This window comes from Zonotrichia leucophrys, chromosome 4 (assembly GCF_028769735.1).
Source record: "Zonotrichia leucophrys gambelii isolate GWCS_2022_RI chromosome 4, RI_Zleu_2.0, whole genome shotgun sequence".
In the NCBI taxonomy this organism is placed as follows: Eukaryota; Metazoa; Chordata; class Aves; order Passeriformes; family Passerellidae; genus Zonotrichia; species Zonotrichia leucophrys.
In genome coordinates, this window is record NC_088173.1 from 17,273,092 (window position 1) to 17,297,748 (window position 24,657).

Consider the following 24,657-nt stretch of genomic DNA (forward strand, 5'->3'; position numbering starts at 1 on the left):
TTCCCCCTGCTACATTGCTGGGAATTTAGGGCACAATTCAAATGTCTGTCATGCTCTTAGGAGCAGCAATGTGCAGGCAGCCTGTCCTGGAGGCAAACTGATGGGATGCCCAACGGAAGAGCAGTGGAATAACACTAGTCAACATGACTCTAGTTCTTGCTTCAATTGGAGACCTAAAGAACTGATGGGTTTGGACCTGTACCTTAGTAAAAATTAAAGAAATGAGAATGGAATTTAGATAAATCACTGAGATTTAAAAAAAAATGTAGTTGAACTAAACTCTTTTGCAAAAAAGCCAGATGCTCTGCTCAGTTCTTTCACATGCTGAACATGTGTCTGTTTATTGAACATGAGGAAAAGAGTTGTGTTTTAATACACCTGTAGGTATTTTAAAATTACACAGGGGAAGCACAGCCTTCCTGTAATGAAAAAGAATGAATAGAAAAATTTACTGGATATATTAATATTCAGCTGGATCAGAAGTTTGCTCATGGCTTAGAAAGGTGTGCTAAAGGAGGATGCAAATAAAAGCAAATAAAGCAAATAAAACTGTGTCAGCAGATATGATAAAGGAATTATGTTGGAATTGCCAAAACAATGACAGTTCAAAGGTGAGGAGTCTCTAAAGGTACAGGGGAGCTGCTTGCCTTGAATAACATGTTTCTGTAATGGTATAGTCCTTGGAGTCCTTGGAAGCAGGAGAAGAGATTTAACAATTTAACACTTCAACCAAGCTTCAAACCAAACTTGTTCATTATTCACTGTTTTGTCTATGAGACAATGGGCTTTTAATGCCTACCACTGATACTGAATTAGCTAAAATAAAATCTTCCTACTTTTAGCATGCAACTGATATAAACATCTTGGTTCCAGTAAGTTCTATAGAGTAATGTGGACTGATGTGGGTTAAATGGGACTCTATGTATTTAAGGCAAGCTTTATTCCTATACTTTCAAAATTGAATGAATGAAAAGTTGATATTTGTTATTAATGGTAGCGCAAAAAATACAAAGATACAGTCTAATTCTTTCTTTCAGGAATCTCATATGAGTGTTGAAAACAACTTGTCAACACTGTTTCTGAAAAGATACTTTTTTCTGGGAAAGATGAGTCAGACCAAGAGAAAAGTTTGGTTTTTCTTTCAAGACATTTTAGATGCCCTTTATACTTAGAAATATTTGAGTAGGATCACATTGTTTTTTCCTGAAATTTTTCTGGAACCTGTAATTGAAAATGCTGAAAATTTTCACTCTAGCTAAACAACTTTCTGTGTTGTCTAAAGGCTAAAGTTACTATGTCTGTCTTGTCAACCATCTGCCAGTGTTTTTATGGATTACATCAACTAAATTCAATTTTATTTGATGTCCAGTTATTCAAAATCTTTCATCAACTATTCCAAACACAAGTCCTGAGAACTACTTTTCATCAATGCCCTGTCTCTTCCACCTTCTCCCTCTGTTAGTGTGACAGAATTTTACTTGCATTTTGTCGCACTTATCACCTGTTTCAGAAAACATAGTTTTCTAAAATAATATTTCTGCAGACCAAACCCAAGTTTCCCAATTGTTTCAGGCCTTCTTCCCTTCTAGTAAATTATAAATGTTCCCTAGTTTGTCATATTCTTCTCAGGCAGAGCTCTTAGTCTGCTATTATATGCTTCATTAGCTAATTACCTGGAATGACTTCAGGCTCCTGAAAATTACTTGTCTCTTTAAGAGAATTGTGCACAAAGGCTACAGTGTCATGCATTCACACAGTTCTTGAGTTTTCCTGAGAAATACTCTCCCTGGAAACGTTCTCCTCCTGGGATGATGTCTTTTTCGTATAATTACCAATAATTTACTGCCTGCTTTTGCATTTTAAATGTGCAAGACCTCAGACTTTGGGTTCATAGAGTATTAATGTAATCTAATCCTCCCTACAACTCCTGAGCATCACTTTTCAAACATAACAAGGTTGTTTTTTCTATCCTTTCTTTGGAGTTCCATGAGGATGCCATTTAGATTTTGTATAATTAGTAATACCTTTATAGAATCAAGTAAGAGTGAGTACTGCACAGTAGCCAGACAAAATGAAATACATTGCTAACTGCCCTCCTCTTCAGCCACAGAAGCTGGTGTTTGTCCTTTAAAACACAATTTAACAACTCTTCTTCCCTTCCCAGCCTTCATTCTTTCATGCCCTGCAAACCCAAACCCTGGTGCACTGGGTTTCAGTGATAGAAACTTTTACTAGTCTACTTGGTTTAGTTTAGGTTGGGCTGGTCCTGAAGACCATGCTAGATTATAGCCTCCATTGCTTTCAGAATTTCATGTAGAATAAAAATTTCACTTTTGCACAAGTGAGCTGCACCCTCATGTACTACCTAGTCTAGTAACTGACTGTCCTTTTTTCAACAATAAAATTTATCCACTAGGAACTCCCTAGTGGATAAACATTGTACTTCCCAGCCACTGGTAATAAAAACATCTGGTAGCAATCTATAATAGTCACCAACACCACCTCATAGTCAAAAAAGAAAAGCTTCTGGTTTGAGAGGCTAACTATCATTTTGGGTTTTTCAATTTAAGCCTTTCAATCATTTAAGCCTTTTCTTATTTAGAAATAAAATTTGAATGAAATGCCTGGGAAAGTTAACAGATCACATATTCAGAAGAAATAGGGATATTTTCCCCAATGATATCCCGTGTGAACATTTATCTGAGAGAGGGAAATAGAAGGAAAAAGTATACTTGTCTGTTGCAAAGACTGGGCCTTGATTAGTCTTAGTCTTTTGCTGTTATAGCTAATCTTATACACATGCATGAGGTATGGATAAGTGCAGGAGTCTGAATATTAAAGCTGAATGCTTATTAGTATCATTATATGTCACACTCAGTTAATATGAGAAGATTATAATCAATTGCTTTCCCATGTCTTGTTCCAGTTTGAGAGAAAAGTAATTTTTCAATTCATCTAATACTACTGCAGAATTTTGAATTCATTGTTGTCTTTGAACAATTTGCACTTAACCATTCAAACTGACATAAATCCATAAGCATAACTTTGACAATCCACATTTCACCTCAAGGAGGAAGAGATTTGAATGACTATTTTATCCTTCATGGGTTGAGGAGAAAAAGATGTTCCCAAGCACCAAAGATATTTGGATGTTTAGCTAATTTAAATGCTTTTGTTGAATCCATTAATAGACCATATAATTATAAGGATTTAAAAGAGTTTCATAAGACAACTGTTTTATCTCTTCCAATTCAATGTGGTCTAAAATGGCAGATAAAAATTTGTGATTAACAGGTACAAGCAGACTCTGTGTATTACCTCCTTTGTATAACATTTATTAAAATATTTTCATTTGATATGTGACTGCTTTTCAAAGCTTGCAGCAGACTTAGAGTTTATTTGGGTTTTTTCTTCATTTTAGTTGGATACACAATGAATGATCTCATTTTTGAGTGGCAAGAAAAGGGAGCAGTTCAAGTAGCAGAAGGTCTCACTCTGCCACAGTTTCTGCTGAAAGAAGAAAAGGATTTATGTTACTGCACCAAGCATTACAACACAGGTAATAAAGTGATTACAACTGAAAAGATATTTAACATTTTTTTTTTTATAATAAATGTCACAGTTGGGGTATATTTTAAATGTTCTCACAGGAATCAGAAGAGGGTTAAAACATACAGGTGCTTTGTGCAAGGTGATGCAGCTTTAATAACTGGCAAATAAACTGAAAGACTGAAGACTGAACAAACTTTAATTTTAGGAACCTTAAGAAAATATAGAGTTGAAATAATTCAGAAACTGTTCATTCAGGGGCTTTACTTGTTCAGTAGGTGCTGTGACCATATTTACAATGTGGGATCTGAAGAACTACTGAAATCCATGCAGTGCACTAATCACGGCCTGGCTCAGTCAGGAAAAAGGGACACAGGGCTCCCAAGCCAAGTTATCCCTGCCCTAGTTCATAGAGCAAGGGGGCAATGTGAATGAGCTGAAAGGATTCTTGGTGTGCAATGGCCAAGTGTACAAACTATTCATGAGCATGCAGCGACAGGACAAGGGTGAATGGATTCAAACGGAAAGAGAGTAGGTGTTGCTATCAGGAAGAAATTCTTTATTGTGAGGGCAGGGAGGCACTGGAACAGGGTGCCCAGAGAAGTTGTGGCTTCTCTGTTCAGGCCTCATCCCTGAAAGTGTTCAAGGCCAGGTTGGATGAGGCTCTGAGCAATCTGGTCTAGTGAAAGGCGTCCCTGCCCATGGCAGAGGGTTTGGAGATAGATGATCTTTAGGGTGTCTCAACTCAAGTCATTCTATAATTCTCTAATTCTATGATACTGAATTGAGGCCTTTGTTGAACTGAGATATTTAGCTCATCTCTGTGATTATTTGAAAAAAAGAGGGGATTAACATAAATAATATAGCTATTATGTTTTTAGTTTTAATTATGAAAAACTATTTTAATTACTGAACAATCACAAGCACAATAATCCTGAAGAGCAAAACCTAAGAATGCACAGTTTGTGTATTCTCTTTAAAAAAAGAAGCTAAAACTCCTTCATTCTAATCCATATATCTTTTAATTTTTACTCTCCAGTATGATTAAACATGTCTTAAAATTTAAGATTAGAATGATTCATTTGAATTCTGCTGAAATGTCAGGGAGAGAAAAATTGAATAAGTGGTGTTTATAAGGAAAGTCCTGCTATGATCAAAATTAAGGAGGAGTGCTTTCCAGCACTGAGTTTTATCACAACTGCAGTGCTGCCCTAAGAGAAAGGAAAGGTTCTCTCAATTTCCATTTAGAGGAGGAAGATACTGATAGAGATATTTTGAATTGTTCTCTAAAATAAATTGGAAATACTTAATATGCACTTTTTTAGTACAAATACTAATATCTGGATGATACTTGAAAACCTTCTAAAATTTGTGATACATGTCCTATACCAGAGTAATTTTTTCACTCAGACATTTCTTTGTTAATGATATTATTCCTTTTTGCCTTTCTACTATAATCCTTATGAAAATAAGAAGGTTTTATTTTCAGTATTTTCTTGTCTCCTTTGAGATATACAAGCAATTTAGCCCTTCTTTTTAGGATTCTCCTGTTTTTGTGCCATTTTAATGAGGGTCTGTAATTGCATTCTATACCCTGTTTATGATATTAACTAATGAGACATCATGGTATAGAGTATTCTTCTCTTTTTTCTAAAGTTCATTTGCATAACATGATGCATCAAAAATCTCTGAGAAATTAAGACATTGCTGTGATGCTTAGCCTCATACTGAATGGAAACCTGGTTTGAAATCTCAGAATTTCCAATGATTTCTGAACTCTCCGTGCAAAGCTGAGTTGAACTCTTACTCATTTGTCTGAGAACTTACATTATAATCATCTGAGTTTAAACCTTGTGATTTTGACTAAAATTTCATTTTTTTTCAATATTTTGAAGGCACTACATTTTTCTTCACAACCTACATTTCAAGCCTATTAATTTGGTATCAATTTTTATCTAAGGAAAAATAGGAAAATATGCTATGCCTAGGTACTTTATGTTAGGTTATGTGGGTTCAAGTTAAATGTACTGTTTTTCACTGTGGCCCTAAGCTGAGTACAGAAGCAGGAGCAACAGCTGTCATTAACTGCATGTGAGTCCTCATGATTCTGAAGATGTGGCTACAAGTGTGCTTGTGTCTGCAATTCTGTCTCATTTAGGTGAGAGGAGGGGTTTACTGCAATAAGTCTGGAGGACAGTGTGGTCAATCAGCAGCCTGTTGTATTCTGTATTGCTTTGGCCAAACTGCATTTCTGTGGCCAAACACGCTCTAATATGTGAGTGCAACCCACAGGTCTGGAAAGATGAAGCTCATGCCTGTACTGAGAAAGTAATTTGAACATTTAACTTGTCCACAAAAAAAATCAAGGCATTTGATAACACAGAAACCTTGGAAGCCTGGATGCAGTCAGAGGATGGGAATGTTAAAAGATGTCAGCAAAAAATAAAGCAATTTCACAGCTGTGGGACCTGCCTGTGATGGGCAGGGGAAAAAAATATGATGCTGATGCTGAGCAGCAGGTGGAAAGGTATGTCCTCACCAGAGGAAGCAGTCGAGTGACCTGCTCTGAGTTACAGCACTAAAATTACAGGTACAGAACTTTGTCAGGGGAAATCAGAAAGAAAAGGTGGTTTTACCCAAAAAGGACTACATTTATTGTGAGAGTCTCCTCTTCGAAATAACAGTATTTTGTTCAAACTATTTTTTTAATTCAAATCTTCAGTATGAAGCAAATTTAATCAGATTAGAGGAGTTTGGTTTCTAGGAGAATAAGAATTCCTTTTCTTTCTTTGCTACAACCAATATTATTAACTACCATTTGTAGGCTAAAACCCCATCAACATTATATTAACAACTATTTTCACTGTGTCACTTGGATATATGACCAGTACTGTGCTTTGTTAAGGCTTCTGCAATGAGATACTGCAGGCAGATATGACCTTAGGATACTCCACAAGAACCAAAATTTACAAAAAGCAGTTTTTACAACATGATGTGAAGTTTGTTTCTCTGGCCTATGACAGATTAGATAAAATGAATTCTTAAAATAATGCTAAGCAACTGCAGCTGGTATGCAGTAAGTGACCAAAGAAGAGTTTTCAAATTAAATTTAGTAACAACACAGAATGGAAAGCTCTTCTGAGACATCCTGTAAAACATAAAAAAATACCAAAATTCTCCCTGTAAAGCAAATTAGTGTGAAGCTTCAGTGTATGTCCCATCAGTGTTTCATGCTCAATTGAAAATAGTTCACTGTAACCAGAGTTCAAAAAATAAACTAAATATATGTCTAAATATAGAGACATACCAGTTTCAGCAACAGTACAGCAAAATGGTTCATCAAATCTTCTGTTCTGAAGTGGCACAGCAATATTTCTGACAATTTTCGTGTTTTGCATCCACAGGCATATCCGCAGTGACCAATTTGGAAAGTGAAGTAGAATCATAACAACCAGAAAAATCACACATGAACCATTTACATTACAAGGATAGTCTTGCTTTGCCACATTCCTATGTGACATTAATTGCTTCCCTGGGCTGTTATGCAACACTTAAATGTTATTTCAAACACATCTGCAAAAAGCCCAATATACGTTAGCATGAATTGATATATAATGGCATTGGCTAAGACACACAAATGAGTCTTGGCTTTACTCCTGCATCATGGATAATGCTTTACACCCACACTTGAGTGATGCTGCTCAGAGCTGGCATAGGTCTAATAATGCCTTTTGCATCGAAGAATTGGATGTAGTGGTCCTGGAAACGGCAGAGCTGTGATAGCAGCACTCACCACCAGATCTGATAGATTCTGTGTGTAACCATTTCTGATAATTGCAATCTGGATGAGCAGCATGTTTCCTTAGCTCCACACTTCCCATCTGACTTCCTAATACGCACATCCCAAACACAATTCTTTCTCATGATCCCATTTGTTCCCCATCATCAAAAAAGGTGCTTAACACCTGTAGATTGTGGCCCTTCTAAGTCTCACCTTCAACCAACATCGCGCCTTATATTGAGCCATCTTGTTGCCAGCTGGATGACAGTGATTAAAGAAGACATAACTTCAGTGTCTTACTCTGACAACAACTTAAAACCTTGCTTGTGTTGACAAACACCTAAACCACTCTTTCTGGGACTATAGGAATGCTTTTTAAGACAGGACTTTTTAACTCCCTCAGTTTTTGTTTTTTTTTTCCTAGAGCATTTCTCCAAAAGGAAGTTTGTACTTTTTACCCAGGAGATAGTCTATGGGTGTGAAATCTCTGAAGCTGCTCATTCCTTCACTGAAAAAGCAGAAATTATAAACACTTTGTAAATCAGAGCCTATGGCAGGCTGAGGATGTGACCATCCCTAGGCACACGAAATGGCACTGTCTGACTCCAACAAGGCACTTTTCTCAAGGGCAAAGAGGCCACAATTGTCAACCCTGCACTGCTCAAAATTTGAGCATTCTACTTGAAAGATTCATTGAATGAAAATTCATCATCTGTCCTGAAGTGGAAACATTACATCTAGATGTCTCTTTAGTTTATACTTCTCCCCTCTCTGTCCTGGCTAACGCAGTGCAGCACATGACAAGTCTTTCACATCACAAGACTTCTGTTCAGCTTGATATCTCTCAGGCTCCCAAGCCTGGGAGACCTGCTGCCAGTCCACTCCCAGCCTGTATCAGGGCAGGGGTTTACTCTGTCCTCATCACCCATCTGTGCATTTGTCTGCTGGCTTCTCCAGCCTCTGAACGTCCTGCTCAATGCAGCTCGGTTCTCCTTTCTGAGGGACATGAGAACCACAAATGCAAATTTATCAAGATGAATTTTCTTTTCCATATTTATTTTCAACTCTTTTACTGCAGTCATTATCAGCCTTACACCAATGTCAAGTTTACCACCTGCCTCAGTATTTTTTTCCTGAAAAAGCTATGTAAAGATACTTCCCTCCTGTCCGGGTATCTATGTAGTCAAAACAGGTGACAACCTCAGCACTGATTTCTCCCAATATACTGCTGATATCAACAGACTGGGACTTGAAACAAAGACTGAATGGTAGTACATTTCTAGAGGCATTTAGTGAATCTTGGCTTTAGATACATAGACAAGTGCCATGCAAATGAAAATTTGTCTAGTTCTATGTGTTAGACACTGGAAAATCATAATTTCTTTTCTGGCTGTATGAAGACAGATATGGTGTTTTATCTATTTTATGATGATGAAAACGTGAGTACTTTTACAAGCAGCTTTTATCAACAAAATATACTCAAATTGCAATTTACATTAAAGTGCAATTTGGCAAGTTTCTAGAGACTACACTTACCCAGTGCTTTTTTATTATACTGACTTCTTAGAAAGGTATGAAAATTATTTCAGCTAAGTTTACTTAGATGCAATCAGTTTTATAGGTAAAAATCTTTTGAAATAATAAGTGTTGCGTACACATAATTTATGAAGTATATTTTTTGTTTAAAAAATTTCATCACTGGAAGGCAGAGGAACAGAAAGCATTTAGCTGTATTTCATAATAAGTAAAGCAGAGCTGGTCTCAAACAAAAGTGTCACTTTTTTGAAAGAATAAAATAGGAAATGTCTTTACTGAAAAAGGTCAAATCAAGTGGACTGCTTTTCTTCTGGTGATCCTGATAATGACTCAAACAGGAGAGAAAGTAAAGGGGACAGTATTGCCTCATGGAAAAGTCAGTTTATATATATCACTCTCCTTTATCTTCTCTGTTAAAATCATCTGCTATTCTGACTGCAGTCTTGGCAACATAACATGCTGTTGCCAAGAGATGTTAATTGCAACCTTAATTTTAGCAGATGCAGAGAAAAAAGAAAACACTCAACAAAAGGCAAAAGGAAAGTGTTGGTGGTCTATGTGGTCCCTCTTATGGCAATACGGTTTATTTTCTCCCAAGACTGTCGATTTTCAACTAAGAGGTTTTTTCAGTTAGAAGATAAAATTGTTCTCAGAATTTCAACATTGACAACTTCAAACAAATCTTTTTTTTCACCAATTGACTTCGTCTGAATACACCTGGAGCCTATAGCCACACTCTCACTAAAGGCAGTGACCTTTGCCAGGGTGATTCCATCCTGTGTACTAGATAAAACATTAGGGTTTATATATGCAGGGCCTTTAATAAAAGCATTGATTAATTACATGATGAATGATTTTGTCTCAGGACAATACTTTATGAATTATCTTTATAATACTTTATAAAGGATCAAGCTTTATCTGTCTGGGCCTTTAACGCAGAGGTCTTTAAAGGGCTGGCTTTCCACTACCTAGCACACTGAAGTTCCCCAGCTCAGGAGGAGACAAAAGCCAGTATCAGTATTAAGGAAGGGCTGAAAAAATTCAGCAAAGGGAAGGTCTGTGATGGCCTGCAGTAAGATCATATTTGCAATATATATTATATGTCATGAGCTATCCTCAGTGTGGGTTGTCCTGCAACAAATATTTGTTTTGAGTAAATATTTGTCCTTGTACAGAGAGTAGACAGGAATACTGAAAGCATGGCAGTGACAACCATTTAGTAAGAACCTGTGAATCCAAGGTATTAAACTTTAGAAAGCAGTCACAGGCTAGAGATACAGTAGCCATGTTGCATCAATCTATACAAAATCAATTTCTTGAGTCCACCTAATGTTTCATTTTGGAGGCAGAGTCTTTAACTTTTGTCTTGAGAAGAAAGAACTATCATTACTTTTATCTCTATAGAGAAAAGAGTGTCAGCTGGCTTTTACAATATGTTATTTTTTCCACATAAGATGACAAAATCTGGTTTTTACATGTCTAACAATGTGAAACACAGTAGAGGTTTAGAATAACACCGAGAAGGAAATCCTCTGTCTAACGCAATTTTCAAACTCATCTTGAATTTAGGATCTCTGTCAGGATATAGGGAATAGAGGAATTGAGGTGCTTAAGAAATGGCTTTTCAGAAGACAGACAAGTGGGATAAGCTCTCTATTGTATTGAGAAATGTAAATCTAAGTCAGCCATTTAGGTTGAGCATATCTTAGCCACTGAAGTAGTCTTACTCTCCCCTTCCCCTTGCCTGCTGTCTCTCAGTTTTTTTCTCTAATTTCATGCTAAGCCTTGTCTCTAGCTGTTTTTTCAAGAGGAAAAATGAAGTGTTGTTGCAAAGGAACAGAACCAGGACAGAACATCATCATAGTTCAATTGCCCCAGGATTCTGTTAGTGAATTTCCATAGCTGGCAATATTTTGGTCGCTAGACTGGCTGCTTGATGGCTATCAGTCACTGGTAAAATCAGAATTGTATAGTCTACATCCATACTGACAGATGTGTTAGAATCAGAATATGAAAAATTTACTTCCCAGATCCAAGACACATATTCTGCAGAATAAATATTTATTCAGATTTGCTTAACTCTGTTCAATTTTGCTTAGCTTTAAAACCTCTCTATTCACCAAACATAAGTTTCTTATTTTAAGTAAATAGATTCATGTAATTTCATTAAGCTGTATAGTCTTTCAGCCACAGTTCTCTCTATATCCATAAGAGAGCCCACAGTAAATAATTTATTAGCATTATCAATGATTTACAAAGTCAGACTACCATTAACTACTATGTAAAGTAGTATCAAGGATCTTCAGCAGATAACTCTTCGTTCTGCATGGATTAACAGTTGAACTCCACATGCTTAGTTATTTTCTCATTCATTTATCCTTATTCATTTCACATTTTATTATACTATTAATTTTTAATTTTATAGTAGTTTAATAAGTGTTGCTCCTTTCTTAATTATTTCTCAGGCCCTCTATTTCCTTGACTCCAAATTCTGAAGTAGTTCTCCCTTATTAAAACTTTCTGTATAGCTTCAGAAACAGCTACTCAGCCTTCCTGGGAATCGTAACATGTTTATGACATTGTAGTGTACAGAAAGAAAATCTTTCCCCAGAAGACACCTTAAGGGCTGCTAAAAGGAGACAAATACTTTTAACTCCTACCAACTCTTACCTCTGGGACAGTTTGTGACAGATGAAACTATAAAAGAGGACTCTTTATGGCTTGAATTTACAACTTAGGCTTGATTTTTCTTGCACATCCCCCACTACTGTCAGTACCTTTTAATGACACAAGCATACTGCTGCCTGCAGAGCCCATTTTTTAAACAGCACATACCTCAATCAGAGGAGGCTATGTAGTGTGAAGATGACCTGGAGTAAAAAAACACTCTTCTTGGATTGGCCATGGAAAAAACAACAAAAATAGTGTGTGATCTAGATACTGACTCCAAAGAAAAGCAATTTATGCTTCCTGGGCAAAAGAAAAATCATATAGACTGCCTACAATTTTATTTTCCCACTACACTAATGGTTTCAGCACAGATATTCATGGAATTCTTGCCAGTTCAGCAGCTCTAACATTGTTACCAAAGAATATGGGTAAAAGATAAAAATGCACCATCACATGCATATACTCCACATGCAGAGGTGCAATGCTCTTTAAGTAAGCACTTTTGGGGCCTTTCATGCACTTAAATCCCTGGTTAGGCTAGACTTACAAACAATGTAACCTCAATTCAAGAAAAAGTATTGGTTTTGGGAAGCCCTGCATAGTTTTTCTTTCCTTGACTTTACAAAAATCCCTTTTATGGATTGTGTGCACAATTATAATTAGCTTTAATCTGAAACTATCATCAGCTCTTAATTTGTTGCTCAGCCTCAGCAAAGCCACAATACCAGAGGGGATTCCTGTCCTCCTGCTAGGCACTCTCTGGGACATTCACAGTGCATATCAAAGTAAACTGGATCTTACCTTTCATGTACTGCAAATGAATTACTAGAGCAATGCTCTTAGTTGCTTGTCTATCTCATTCCCCAGCTGAGATGACTTTATGGATATCTCTCTTCTGATCCATCAAGCATCCAGTCAAATAGATCAAACCACAGATAACCTGCTTTGAGTTAGAAATGGAACACAGGAAGAGAAAGGAGGCCCATAGCTGGATGCTGCCTCAGGTGGGAAAAAACAGCACAGCCTCTGCTGGCTGGAGCTCACATCTGCTAGAGCAAGTGTTTTCTTTTTTCACTCAGCTTTATTAGCCAGGTTTATGCAGGTGTTTCTGATTTCAGTCAAGAAGGGCAAAAGCTAACATCAACTCTTTCACACTTAGACCAGCAACTGCTGCTGGTGCAACGCTGAGACTGCCATGTGCAGCCTTTCTCCAACACTCGGTTGGAGCAGAGAGGGGTAGCTGGGCAGCCATCAGCCTTCCTGAGGAGATGCTATATATTAATTTTTCAGTGCTGTACTGGAAGAGAGGAACACAGTAGGCTTGACTAGGAAACACTGGAAGTATGCCTGGCAAGCCCATAAACTCTCTGGGTCTAAGACAAAGGCAGGACTCTAGATCACACATGTTGTGGAGCTAAACAATGGTATTTTTCTACTTTGAGACAGATTTCACTTTCTTTTCTTTTTTTCAATTTTTTGTTTGGTCTTGGTGTTACAGATTTTGAGGGCTTTCTTCCTTGACAAAAGACTAAACCAAGCAAAAAATGCTTTTGTATAATTCCTCTGACACATCAGTTCTAGTTCTGGCGTCTTCATTAGCTCCACTTTTTTTTCTCCTTCCCTATGGTTACAATATATTCCATTTGCACTTCTTTCATTTAAATTTTTTGTTTGTTTGTTTTAGGATTATGTTGCTTACAATTATTCTTCTTTTCCTCCTTAGTTCAATTGGATCTGTCAAATTTGCAATCACATAAAATAATCCATATTAGAACTACTATAGTATTTACTGTTCACTGTTTAGGACCACAGAATTTTTGTGCTGAGTGGTCTGTAATAGTTCAAGTCAACTGGAGTCCTCAGGAAAGAAACTCAGATCTCTCATCCCACGTTTCTCTGGATGGGAAAAAAACAACATACAAACAATAGCTCTTGTTTATTGACGCTTCATATATGCATATGCATATATTATGCAGTCTGGTGCTCCTTAGTTTTCCTTCCTAGTTTGTTTTGAATGGAGATTATAGGACCCTATAAGAAGAAAATATTGCATGCTGAACAATTCTTACTGATATGATGCCAAATAAAATGGCTTTGCTTAGACCTAGATTGGGCTGATGCATTTCTGTCCCTCCTCACCTTTCTGTGATGGATGAGACAGAGGCTGCTGCTGTCCAAGGCTGCTGAATTAACAGAATCAATGACACACAAAAAAAAAATCCTCATGGTAAGAACCAGTTTGAAGAATATGATTCCAACAAAGGCCAGTCAGTGCAGAACTTCTGGTTATGTGGGGTGTACCGAGCTGCTGAGTGAAACACAAGATTGCATTGGTGTCCTTTTGAAGACCATGGATGAGAAACGTAGGGCAATATCCTGGCCTTTCCTCAACTAAACACCAAAATCCCATTCACTTTTTTAAGCCAGGATTTCATCCCATGACTGGGGCAGAAATCAGTCGTGAAGCTGTGGTAGCAGATGGTTGAGCCAGGATCTGGGACACAGATTTTGGGTGTGTAGATAGGATTCAGAAAACACTGGCAATTAGGAATGGAACTAACAATTGAGCTTGCAGATATAAAACTCCTGAGATACAGAATGTAACCTTAAACATCATAACTAATGTCTTTCTAATTTTTTAGTGCCTCAGAAGAATAAAATTGTCATAAAATTCCATTCATTATGGCATCATAGAAAAATTAGTGTCCTGTTAAAAGAATTGTTATGAAAATAATGAAGTTTAGAAACATTTAATATCCCTAGAATAGAAAATATTTAAAATATAAACAGAACTTTATCTGAAGTTCATTTCTGTATGCCTAACACTATTGTCACTGCAAAAAACATAATATATTAGTATAGTATAAGCTTATAAATCCATTGCATAATTTTTTAATCTGGTAAGTATCAAATCTCTATTAATATGGAAAAAATTTGTATAAAATGGCATTTTGGTGACTAGAAATTGATTAGGAGAATATCTATCAAAAATGAGTGGAAAACATAACCAAAGAGCTTCATAACACTTAAGAAATATATAACAATATAGACTTCCTTATTAAATTTAGAATTAGGAAAAGTTTTCACTCAAAATAAGGAAGAAATCTGAGTTATGTGTATTTGTTGCTGTGAGAAACTGTTTTATGTATACACCACTTGCAGTAACAGCACTGCCTTCAGCACCATCCTTATGTGACTGATGTGGCCATTGGGCAGAATTAGAAAATCTAATGAGGCTGGATCAAGATCTGTGAAATAATCTACCGCTTGCAGGGTGGAAAAAAAATCCCAACCCCACAACAATCTGGCTAATCTAAAAATATGGATTTATGAAATTTTATAAGCTACCAATAGGATTTTTCTTCTGGTTTGAATAAGTCAGTAGAAGTTGCTTAATGTTTAGTACCTGGATAAAACTAGGTCATTTAATCTCCTTCCTAAAGCTTCCTAATCTCTGGCCTTTCTAGTCTTCAGTCAGTGTTTGAATCTTGATAATTTCTCTTATGAGCTGAAACCATTTGAATGGGGACACAGGGAGAGATTTAGCAGATTCTCCTATTGATAACCTAATGCCCAAGCTGATATCACTATATTTTCCCAATTTTTAATAAAAATAAAATTAAGTTTAAAATTGAACCAAACATAAAGGAGATATTATACAATGGAGAAGCAAGCATTTTCCTTGTGCACAGAAATATTTCCAAATCATAAGTCACAAAAAAGTGTGGTCTCACAGAGGAAATTTCATATTGTTAAAATGAATAATGTGGGTTTTTATAAGAAAATAAGAATTTCAGACCTTATCGAAGTCTTAATTTTTCAGATATTTTGCCCCTTTTCTTTCCAATAGGTACTCCTGTTATAAAGGGGACTGTCTTTATTACAAGTCACTGTGGGTAATTGAAAACATAAATATTTTTCCAGTGAACAAATACATTTGACATAGCATACATTCTTTAAGAGTGTGCACTAGAAGTTGACTGCAAAAGCATTATATTTCTCTTGAATATTTTTTCTTTGTTGTGAAAAGGGAAGTTCACATGTATTGAAGTCCGGTTCCACCTGGAGAGGCAGATGGGTTACTATCTCATCCAGATGTACATACCCAGCCTCTTGATCGTGATTCTCTCCTGGGTGTCATTTTGGATCAATATGGATGCAGCTCCAGCCAGAGTGGCTTTAGGCATAACTACGGTACTGACCATGACAACACAAAGCTCAGGCTCACGAGCCTCTCTTCCAAAGGTAGGCTAAATTTCCTTTGTTTGTATTATATTAATCATAATGTTATGTGGCAAACACTTTCATTAAACCTTATGTGTTTTAACTTTAACATCCAATAATTTCCTAAACCAGATAAATAATTTTGAAATATGTAGGGGTGTTTTGATTCTCCAATCAAATATATCCTATTTCTCCCCTGTCTCTACTATACAGCCAGCCACGTATCTAATTAATTCCATAAACCTTAACAAGTAATGAAAATGTTACTCAGTTTTGTATAAACCCTGCTTAACAAATGACAGGCTCATACTTTTCCACATCCCAGTATCTGGTGACATGCTAGAAGATATGACTGAAATTCTAAAGGCCATAGATTCTTACCATAGATTCTCAATTGTATTCCTTTCTCAAAACTTCCTAAATTATGAATTAGCTCCCTACTTACAAACACATTTACATTAAGATGTAGAAAAATGTGAACCTTAACAGCTCCAAACAATTGCACAAAGTTATTCTCAACACAACGAAAATCACTTAAAGTTTATTTCTATGATTATTTATTTTTGTTTTCTTAGTTGTAATTACTTTATATATTTTCCATTTCATTTTAAGGCTTACTCCTTGACCATCTTCATGTGCCATTGCAGCTAATAGCAATAAAATTTATACAACAAAAATAAACAAATTTCACTTCTGCATTAGTTTTAACATGCTATTTTTGTCAAATTAACTTTTTTTTTAAAGTAAAACAGATAGCCCTAACAGATTTGAGCATGCTTTGTGTCCCAAATATATGGAACTAGATGTATCTGAAGTTAGCATCAATAGATAAAACAGAATGCTCTAAAAACTCAAAAAAACACAATGTAAGAGGCTAACAGAGAGCTGCAGATTATTTTGTCACATTTTGAGGCCTGAAGTTAGCTATGTTTGCTTATATAAAAAATCTCTTGGAACTCTGCAAAGACAGAGTAGGTTCAGATCATGTCCTGCATCTTTTCTTGGCAATACAGGATTGCAATGAGCTCTGACCTGTTTCTGATTTTTAGTACTTCCACTGTGACAAATCTACAGGACTAATTTGAAACTATACATTTGATTTCCTGTGCCTGTATTAGCAAAGAATGAACCCATCAGACCTATCTCCTTTACCTACATCCTTTCTTCTACCTAATTTTTATTCCAGGAGCTTTCAGCCACATCCATTTTAATACAGGGATTCTAGCTGGTCCCACTACAAGCTGGTTTTCGCTTCCTTAGTGTCATTCACAGATCTCAGTGGGACAAACGAAGGAAGAGCATGTGTTTGAGGACTATTTCACTTGTGATGTAATGCACTATAAGGATCTGTTAATGATTTAAGCACATTTTGTAAAAGAATACATTTTTTAAACAAAAAATTATGTATAGATTGAATTGTTCTTCTTATTACTGTCTAACTTTCATGCAAAGTTTTTTTCAATAAAAGTATTGTTGGGATATGGAGATATTAATGCACTTCCTGCTGCCATGAAGTACTAAACTTCACATCTGTGGAACATTTTACCACACTCAGGCTTCTCCTATCTCCTCTCATAGGTGTCATACGTCAAAGCCATTGACATCTGGATGGCAGTGTGTCTGCTCTTTGTGTTTTCTGCCCTTCTGGAGTATGCAGCTGTGAACTTTGTGTCGAGGCAGCATAAAGAACTCCTGCGGTTCCGACGCAAGAGGAAGAAGAGCAAGGTAAAAGTAACGGTGTTCTCAGCTTTTAAAGGGTCTGACTGAGTTGTGCTGGGATACAGGGTTAATTTGGTCAGCACATTGCAGCTTGAAGTGGCAATAGAAATAAAATGGCACCACAGCATAAAATTCACTTTAGGCAGAGGGTCACTACAAGGACTATGAATTGCATAAATCCAACTTGAATTCTCGAAAGAGGGATTAAGAGGGATTTAAATGAGGCATGGGCCATGTGGGAGCCATCTGCACAATCATGAATTTCACTCTGTTGGAAGAGTTAGATTATACCTCCGTGAATGAATGTTACTGGTATTTGCAGCAGTTTTTACTACTGTGAGACTCAACACATGTTGTTTCCCCATTTTATTCTAATACTCAATTCAAAGCCTTAACAGCTGTGTTTCATGCAAATATTTTTAATACACAAAGTACTTATTCAAATAACATTATTGGTAGAAGAACAAACATTTTACTTTAAAAGGCTAGTAAATTTGGGGTTTTCTTCTGTCCAGAAACTTTGTTCTAGTTGTTCATATTAGTGGTAAGAAACTTAATTATAGTAATGGCTATTAATATTTATATTGGAGCTGGAGCTATACAGACTACCAGTAAAATAACTCACTACCAGCATGCAAAAGCCAAACAGCTAAGGTTACAAGTTTGAATTCTGAAATCTCTAGTTAAATCAAACAATAAGGAACATTTCTTACAACGTGTGACTCGTACTGCAGATTTTACAAAGTGTCAGTAGCTCTCCAGTCTACTTATTAAATGAGCATCCCCTGCCACTGATGTAATGCAGAGCCTGTCACTATCAGTCACTATCTAGAATATTACTAGTGGATGAAAGTCTGACCACAGCTAAATGATTCAGTTCAACCATCTTTCATTGCTGAAGACTTAGTCTACTGCTTACATCAGCAGGAGAAGATATTTAAGATATTTTCCCTCTTAGAAGATCTGCACTGCTGTAAAGCCTACCTAAGCAGTCTCTGTTAGTAAGACTCAGCGTTGAAAGGCAGGCCAGAGAGTCAGGTGAAAAAGACATTTTCATACATTTGCCTGTCCCTGTGTAGTGAATCCCAGACTTTTTCAGCTGCACAGAGAAACTCACGTACTGTAGACTAGAGGATGATTCAGACTGCAAGTACCTGTGTTCATTGTTTGATCCCGTGAAAAATGTTCTTTCTTCCTGCTGACAGTAGCAGGAAAAAGCACTTTTGTTACAAGGTGTTTGTTCTAGCTCTCTGAAAACTGTCCTGATGTTTGGAATGGGAAGAATGGGGTGGGGCAGACAGGAATTACTGGACAGGGGTAGGTAAATTACAAGTGAATTGTGTACCAAACAGCTGTTGTAAGTGATGTATTATGTCACTATACTTTTAGTCCATTCATCTTTCTCACCATGTATTAATTTTCTTCTGAATCTCAAGCAAATTTGCCAGTTTCAGCTTAAGTTATATCTCTCTTAAATGCAGATCAATTATTATGACTACAGGATTAGGAACTGACAGGTAGTATCTTCCTTCCTCAGAATCAAGCCAAATTTCTCTTCAGCTCCCTCTAAGCAAGATTCCAAATTCACCAGACATTCATTCAGCAATCACAGTCAATTACATTTCAGCCTAGAGGTATGTGAGAGAGGAGCCACAATATAAAAAGGACTTGTAAGAGTGAAAGGACTTTTAAAGAAAAAAGGTTTGTGCATGAATAACCACATTGGCTTAAGTGTTTTTCTGGATCATGGTATTCTTGAATTCACACTTAAAAATCCTTATTCTAATTTTACACTTTGCTAGACAGTCTTTGCTGGACTTTGCTACAGGTTCAGGTATATTGCCTGCTAAATTCTCATAAAATTACAGAGTTAGAATTAGAGACTTTAGAGTGCAATGAAGGATCAAGTACAATTTAGATACAATGAAGTATCAAGTACTTTGCTTTGATTCTGAAGGATGGAGATGTTCATTTCAATGTTTTTCTTCATAATGTACTTCAGATGAGGTTATTAAATATATTCAGGAGTATAGGGCTTTCCCTTCTCCGTGTACCTATATGTTTCACCATGAGACAAGCTTCTCAAGCTAAATTTACTTCAAAATTCTCTGTTCCTGTACAAGATTATGATTTTAGGAAAATAGTAATTTTCCAGAAAATATTAATTTAATTAAATGTTTTTGAACTCACTCTAATTCCATGTAGAGTTAGAGCTCCTGAGCAGAGTTAACCATTAAGAATGTAGCTTCTCAAACTCTAGAGACAGCTCAGCTAATATTTTCTCTCTTTCTCAATGTTTTATAAAACCTTTCCTTGCACAACAAGTGTACAGGACTTGAAACATGGAGACTTTATCTCTTAAAAAGAAATTTGGAACACATCTTAAACCCTCTGTTACACAAATAATACATGAGTTTTTCAGATTTAAAATTGCAGTTAATAACTTTCCTTCCTTACCACAAATGTTATTATTTATTCACCATAATTTATAACATGAAATGCAGGCCCTAGGATCATAACTCAAAGTAGCTTGGTTTTCCTTCTTTTGTCTTTTTCAAAGTCAGTTACTAGAGCTCAAACTTACAAAGTTTTGTATGTTTGTTATTCCTTTGGACTAGGTCAAGCAGCCACTTGCTCTCAGGGATTAGATTTTATTGACTTTGAAAACTGCCATATATTAAGAAATGTTCATTTGATCATAAAGTCAAGAGGTGAAAAGAGTTTATGTAAAAAGACTGCATTTAAAGTAAACTTCAGGGGCTTTCTTGAACATTACATCTTCTTCCTTGGCAAAGAGATAAACAATATTCTATTCAGTATTTTTGTCCAAAACTATTAGAGAAATAAAGAGGATAGGATAACTTATTATACTTTTTCATTCTGTATGCTTACCATCTTGGAATATTTTCCTAAGATCAGTTCTTTTTTACCAGGTGAAATCTAAGCATTGAATACAGATTTTTGGGTTTTTTTTTTTTTTTTGCTTGTTTGTTTTTGTTTGTTTGTTTGGGTTTTTTGCCACTGGTATTTTATCTACAAGGGTACAGCAAAACTTCTAGTGATTTGACATGTTGCAGGAGTGCAAAAAATAGATCAGTTTGGAAATGTTTCATTTCAGGTATGTGTAGGGCAGCTGAAGAATTTCCAAAGTCTATTTTCTTTGTAATTAGTAAGATATGCTTGTTGCAATAAATATTTACTTTTACCAAGTAAAAAAGGCAAAAGCCCTATGATTGAATTTCAGTGTCTTTGGGAGGTAAGTGGATCCATTTTGCTGACTTAAGTAAAGATCATTCGTACCTAATTCATCCCAGCCAAAAAAAATTCCACAAGGTCCCTTGAAATCTATTCCAATTGTTTAAAAAGATTTTTTTTTTCTAATGTGTTTTTTTGCCTGTCATAGCTTGTCTAGAAAAGACACAGAAACCAGATTGCTTCATTCCTTCATGTCACCATTTGCACATTTCCATTCCGTCTTTTCTATAAATATTCCCAGTGGATAAAATTTTTGGTTTTGATTTGCATTGGGTTTGGGGGTTTTGTTTTGTTTTGTTTTTTTCTCATTCACCTTCCCTGGAAATTCTCCTATTTAGTCCATATAATTCCTCAAAACTATGTTTGCAACATGAACAACATGAAACCTGCAGCATAACAGTTGAAAGCAGCCAAAGGATCAAGTGATCAGGTTATACAGTTGTTTACCCAAACCGGTTTACCATTTGCCTTTTAAACAACATCATAATTTTGACCCATATCATGATTGTGATCTTCCATATCTTCTGGGTCTTTTTCCAGAGAAACACCCTTCAGGGACATTGGCTTTCCAACTAATACAAAGCTGGGTATTTCTGGCTAAATGTCATACTTACTGATTCTCCTGTATTTTTCAAATGCTTTGTTCATCTCGTTGCATTCAATTTTATTTCTAAACGTATATTCAAACAAATTTTCAGGTTTTCATAGTTTGGAATATTTTTAAAATTAATTTAAATTATGGCTTATATCCTTCTGAAAACACAGAGGAGCTGGAATCTCTCTATTAAGAAGCATATGTTTGAACTCAGATAAGACCCCTGCAGTAAATTCTATTGTTATACAAATTACAGTTCTGTACAGAACTTCAACAAGACATTTTGGCATCTAGAGTTCATCTATCTTTGCCATTTTCCTTATGCTTTTTCCACTTATAGTCACTGCCTTTTTTACACACCATCTGGTTCATTTGGGCCTCCCTTCCCAGACAGAAATAGCAGCATCATGAAAGGCAATTCTTAGGTACCACTGCACCCTCTGGCCACCGTTTTTATGATTGTAAGTATGGACTTCATTCAGTGATTCCATATTACTTAAAGACAAATTTCTTTTCAGAGGCCCAACCCAGTTTGCATAGAACTAGCAAAAATTTTGAAGTTTCTGGGGTTGTGTTATAAATTCATTTACAAATGAAAGCTGTTGCAGCATAATGTGCAACCTACTCAACGCTTTTTTCCAACAAGCATCACAGTAGGTACAGGAGTTTTTTAAAGAGGGTATAATGTCTTTATGATTACACAAATGGCATAACAAATCCTGAGAACAAGGGAATTTTGATTCCCAGTTTGAGACTTCATCTGATACTTAGTATACGAGACACAGTTCTTTGACAAAAAAAACCTAGCCTATTCAGAAATATTATGTTACCACTCCTTCAGAATGAATGTTAAGTATTCATTTCCTTCTTAAAAGACAAAAGAAAAAAAAGGCAGAAAAAGAAGTCTTACCAGGATACTGAAACACACTTATGATCATTGTTTTTTCTTATTTGCATTTACATTGTATGGGCAAAATATTAACCGTGTACAGATACTGAATAATAATTTGATTTTAGGTTAGCTGTTAATTTATTTAGGTTTTGGGAATATTCAGTCTATTAGTTCTATTTTCAAAATCTAAAGATCACCATATCTTTAGAGAGGAAAATAGACATGCAAACTAAATTGTCTTTAATGGTAATCACACCTTTTTTCTTTTGTTTTCTTTTTGGTCAACCATCCATTTTGATGAAAGTATTTTGAGGGAGTTCTTGATGGAAATGAAATCAGTGAATCATTACAGCATAGCAATGGCTTGAGATGTGCAGGACGTATAGACGGGACTTTGCCTCAAATCTACAGTACAAATTTAAGGGTAAACTATTGAGAAGATGTCCCATTTGTCATAATGTGCTATCCAACCATTTACAGAGGCCCTGTCCTTTTGTCTACAATAACATCTTCCCATGTGAACTTCATATGCCTTCATTGCTACCTGTATGTGATGACGTGAAATGTTAGTAAAGGTACTGTCTTGTTAATTTCATAATCCATTTTGATCTGTTTAAATCTGGATCAAAACATAGTGCTAAAATTTTGCACTCTTTGTAGTGCAAAACAACTTAATACCACTTGTCTTTCCAAAACCGAGCAATAAAAAAGAGAGTGTTTAAATTAGCAAAGTCAAGGCTTCAAGTTAAGTTTTTGAGTTGTTACGACACCTTCCAATCAAACAGCTATGGAGTTATTTTCAGCCCTTATATACACATTATTTCTCAAGATAAATGTATTACTAAGCACACTAACTGAAAACACCATAGTCAAAAGACCACAAGACTCACAGTTTTCTTTTAATTTATAGCTAAGTATTTTGTACAAAAACACTGATACTGAAGTAAATGGATTGAAATTATTTTTGTCAGACCACCAAAGAATTCCAACTTTCCAAATAAAACTTATCTAATTTTTTTCCATTCCTTAATTACATTAATTTTAATAGAAATTATAAAATATTTAAATGTAACTGTATGAAGAACAACTTTCAAGATGCTAATTCTATAGCTGAATCAGTGATAAATGTATTCAAATCAAAGTTCATTCATAATAAGATTTTTAAAGTTTTATCAAAAATCTATAATAAATAGCTTTCTGTAGTGATAAGGCACTAAAAATGTCACAAAAGAAACAAAAGCTTCCTTATCACTTAAAAAATATTTCTATTCAGCCTATACGCAGGACTTTTTCAGGAAGATTCACTGTAAAGACTCTCAACTGGGTCATACAGGGTATTGTCCTTCAGATGATTTCTACCTCTGTAGACTCAGACACATGCATTCTGAGACATATTTCTAATCAAAAAGAGGGATTTTAGCCAAGTCAATCAATAGTAAAAAAAGGGGTGTCACTGACATAAAAAGCTAGTATTGATAACAGCAACCACATTTTTCCTGCTGTGCACAAGTACCCTCAGTTGTGAATCTGAAGCCAACCTAGTGATCTTTTTGCATTATGGATCTGCTGGAAAACTTGCAGAACCCCATTTTGAATATTCAAGCTGCTGGCCCTAAAAGGAATTCTGGTGGCTCTTGGTATGCTCCAGAAGGTCCTTTCCTGCATATCCACCAGCCCTAGCACTTGGGCATGATTTGGATGGCTCCAGCCTTTCTGCCTGTCCCAGACTCCTGCAAGGAGCTTCACACCAGTTCAAGCACAAAGAGCATTTCCAGCCAGACTGCTTACATATGAATTACAGGAGGTCTGCAACCACAAAAGTAAGGAGAGACCTGGCCTTTAAAACATTCTAGGGGATCATTCCATTCAGGTAAACCTGAAACAAAGACAACAAAGTCTTAATATATAGTGCTTGATCCTGAAATCATGCACAGCTGAAATCTGCTACTCAAAAGCATCATTATCTTATCTTACTTAGCCTGGGCAGTACATATGAAGGTATTTAAATGGCAAGTTTATAGTCAATTCTCACAGTACATGCGTTTCTAACTTAATATTTCTCTTAACTGCAACACACGACTACAACTATTATAGAATACAACTATATTAAAGATATTCTTTTCCATTCTTAGCTGACAGCAGAGGAACACTATTGCAGTAATTAAATCTCTGTTTTATCACGTCATCAAATAATGATCCTATCATTTTGTATTTCTGTTTTTCATTTTCATAGTAAAGTCAGTCAGTGATTTTTTCTCCTCCTTTTCTTTCATGTTAATTTTTCTTTTTTTTATTTTTTAAAGGCAAATTCTAACATAGATTTTAGATATAGCAATTTCAGTGACCTTTATCACTCTCACTATTTATTCAATTTACATATATGAAATATTTCAGTAGGTTGATATCTACAGCTCTGCTGGATGGTCACGCTGATGG

General features: G+C 35.8%; 1 protein-coding gene across 2 annotated transcripts in view; it reads left to right on the forward strand.

The window, feature by feature from the left end:
- The window catches only part of GLRA3 (glycine receptor alpha 3), an 83,137-nt gene that overhangs the window by 51,632 nt on the left and 6,848 nt on the right, over nucleotides 1-24,657 (forward strand). Inside the window, exons 6-9 of one of the 2 annotated variants that reach the window (XM_064710640.1) lie at nucleotides 3,422-3,559; nucleotides 15,567-15,781; nucleotides 17,339-17,485; nucleotides 22,526-22,645. In XM_064710640.1, coding sequence (XP_064566710.1) covers nucleotides 3,422-3,559; nucleotides 15,567-15,781; nucleotides 17,339-17,485; nucleotides 22,526-22,645 — 620 coding nt within the window. The remainder of the gene's footprint in view (nucleotides 1-3,421; nucleotides 3,560-15,566; nucleotides 15,782-17,338; nucleotides 17,486-22,525; nucleotides 22,646-24,657) is intronic. The other variant, XM_064710641.1, reaches the window with a different exon arrangement.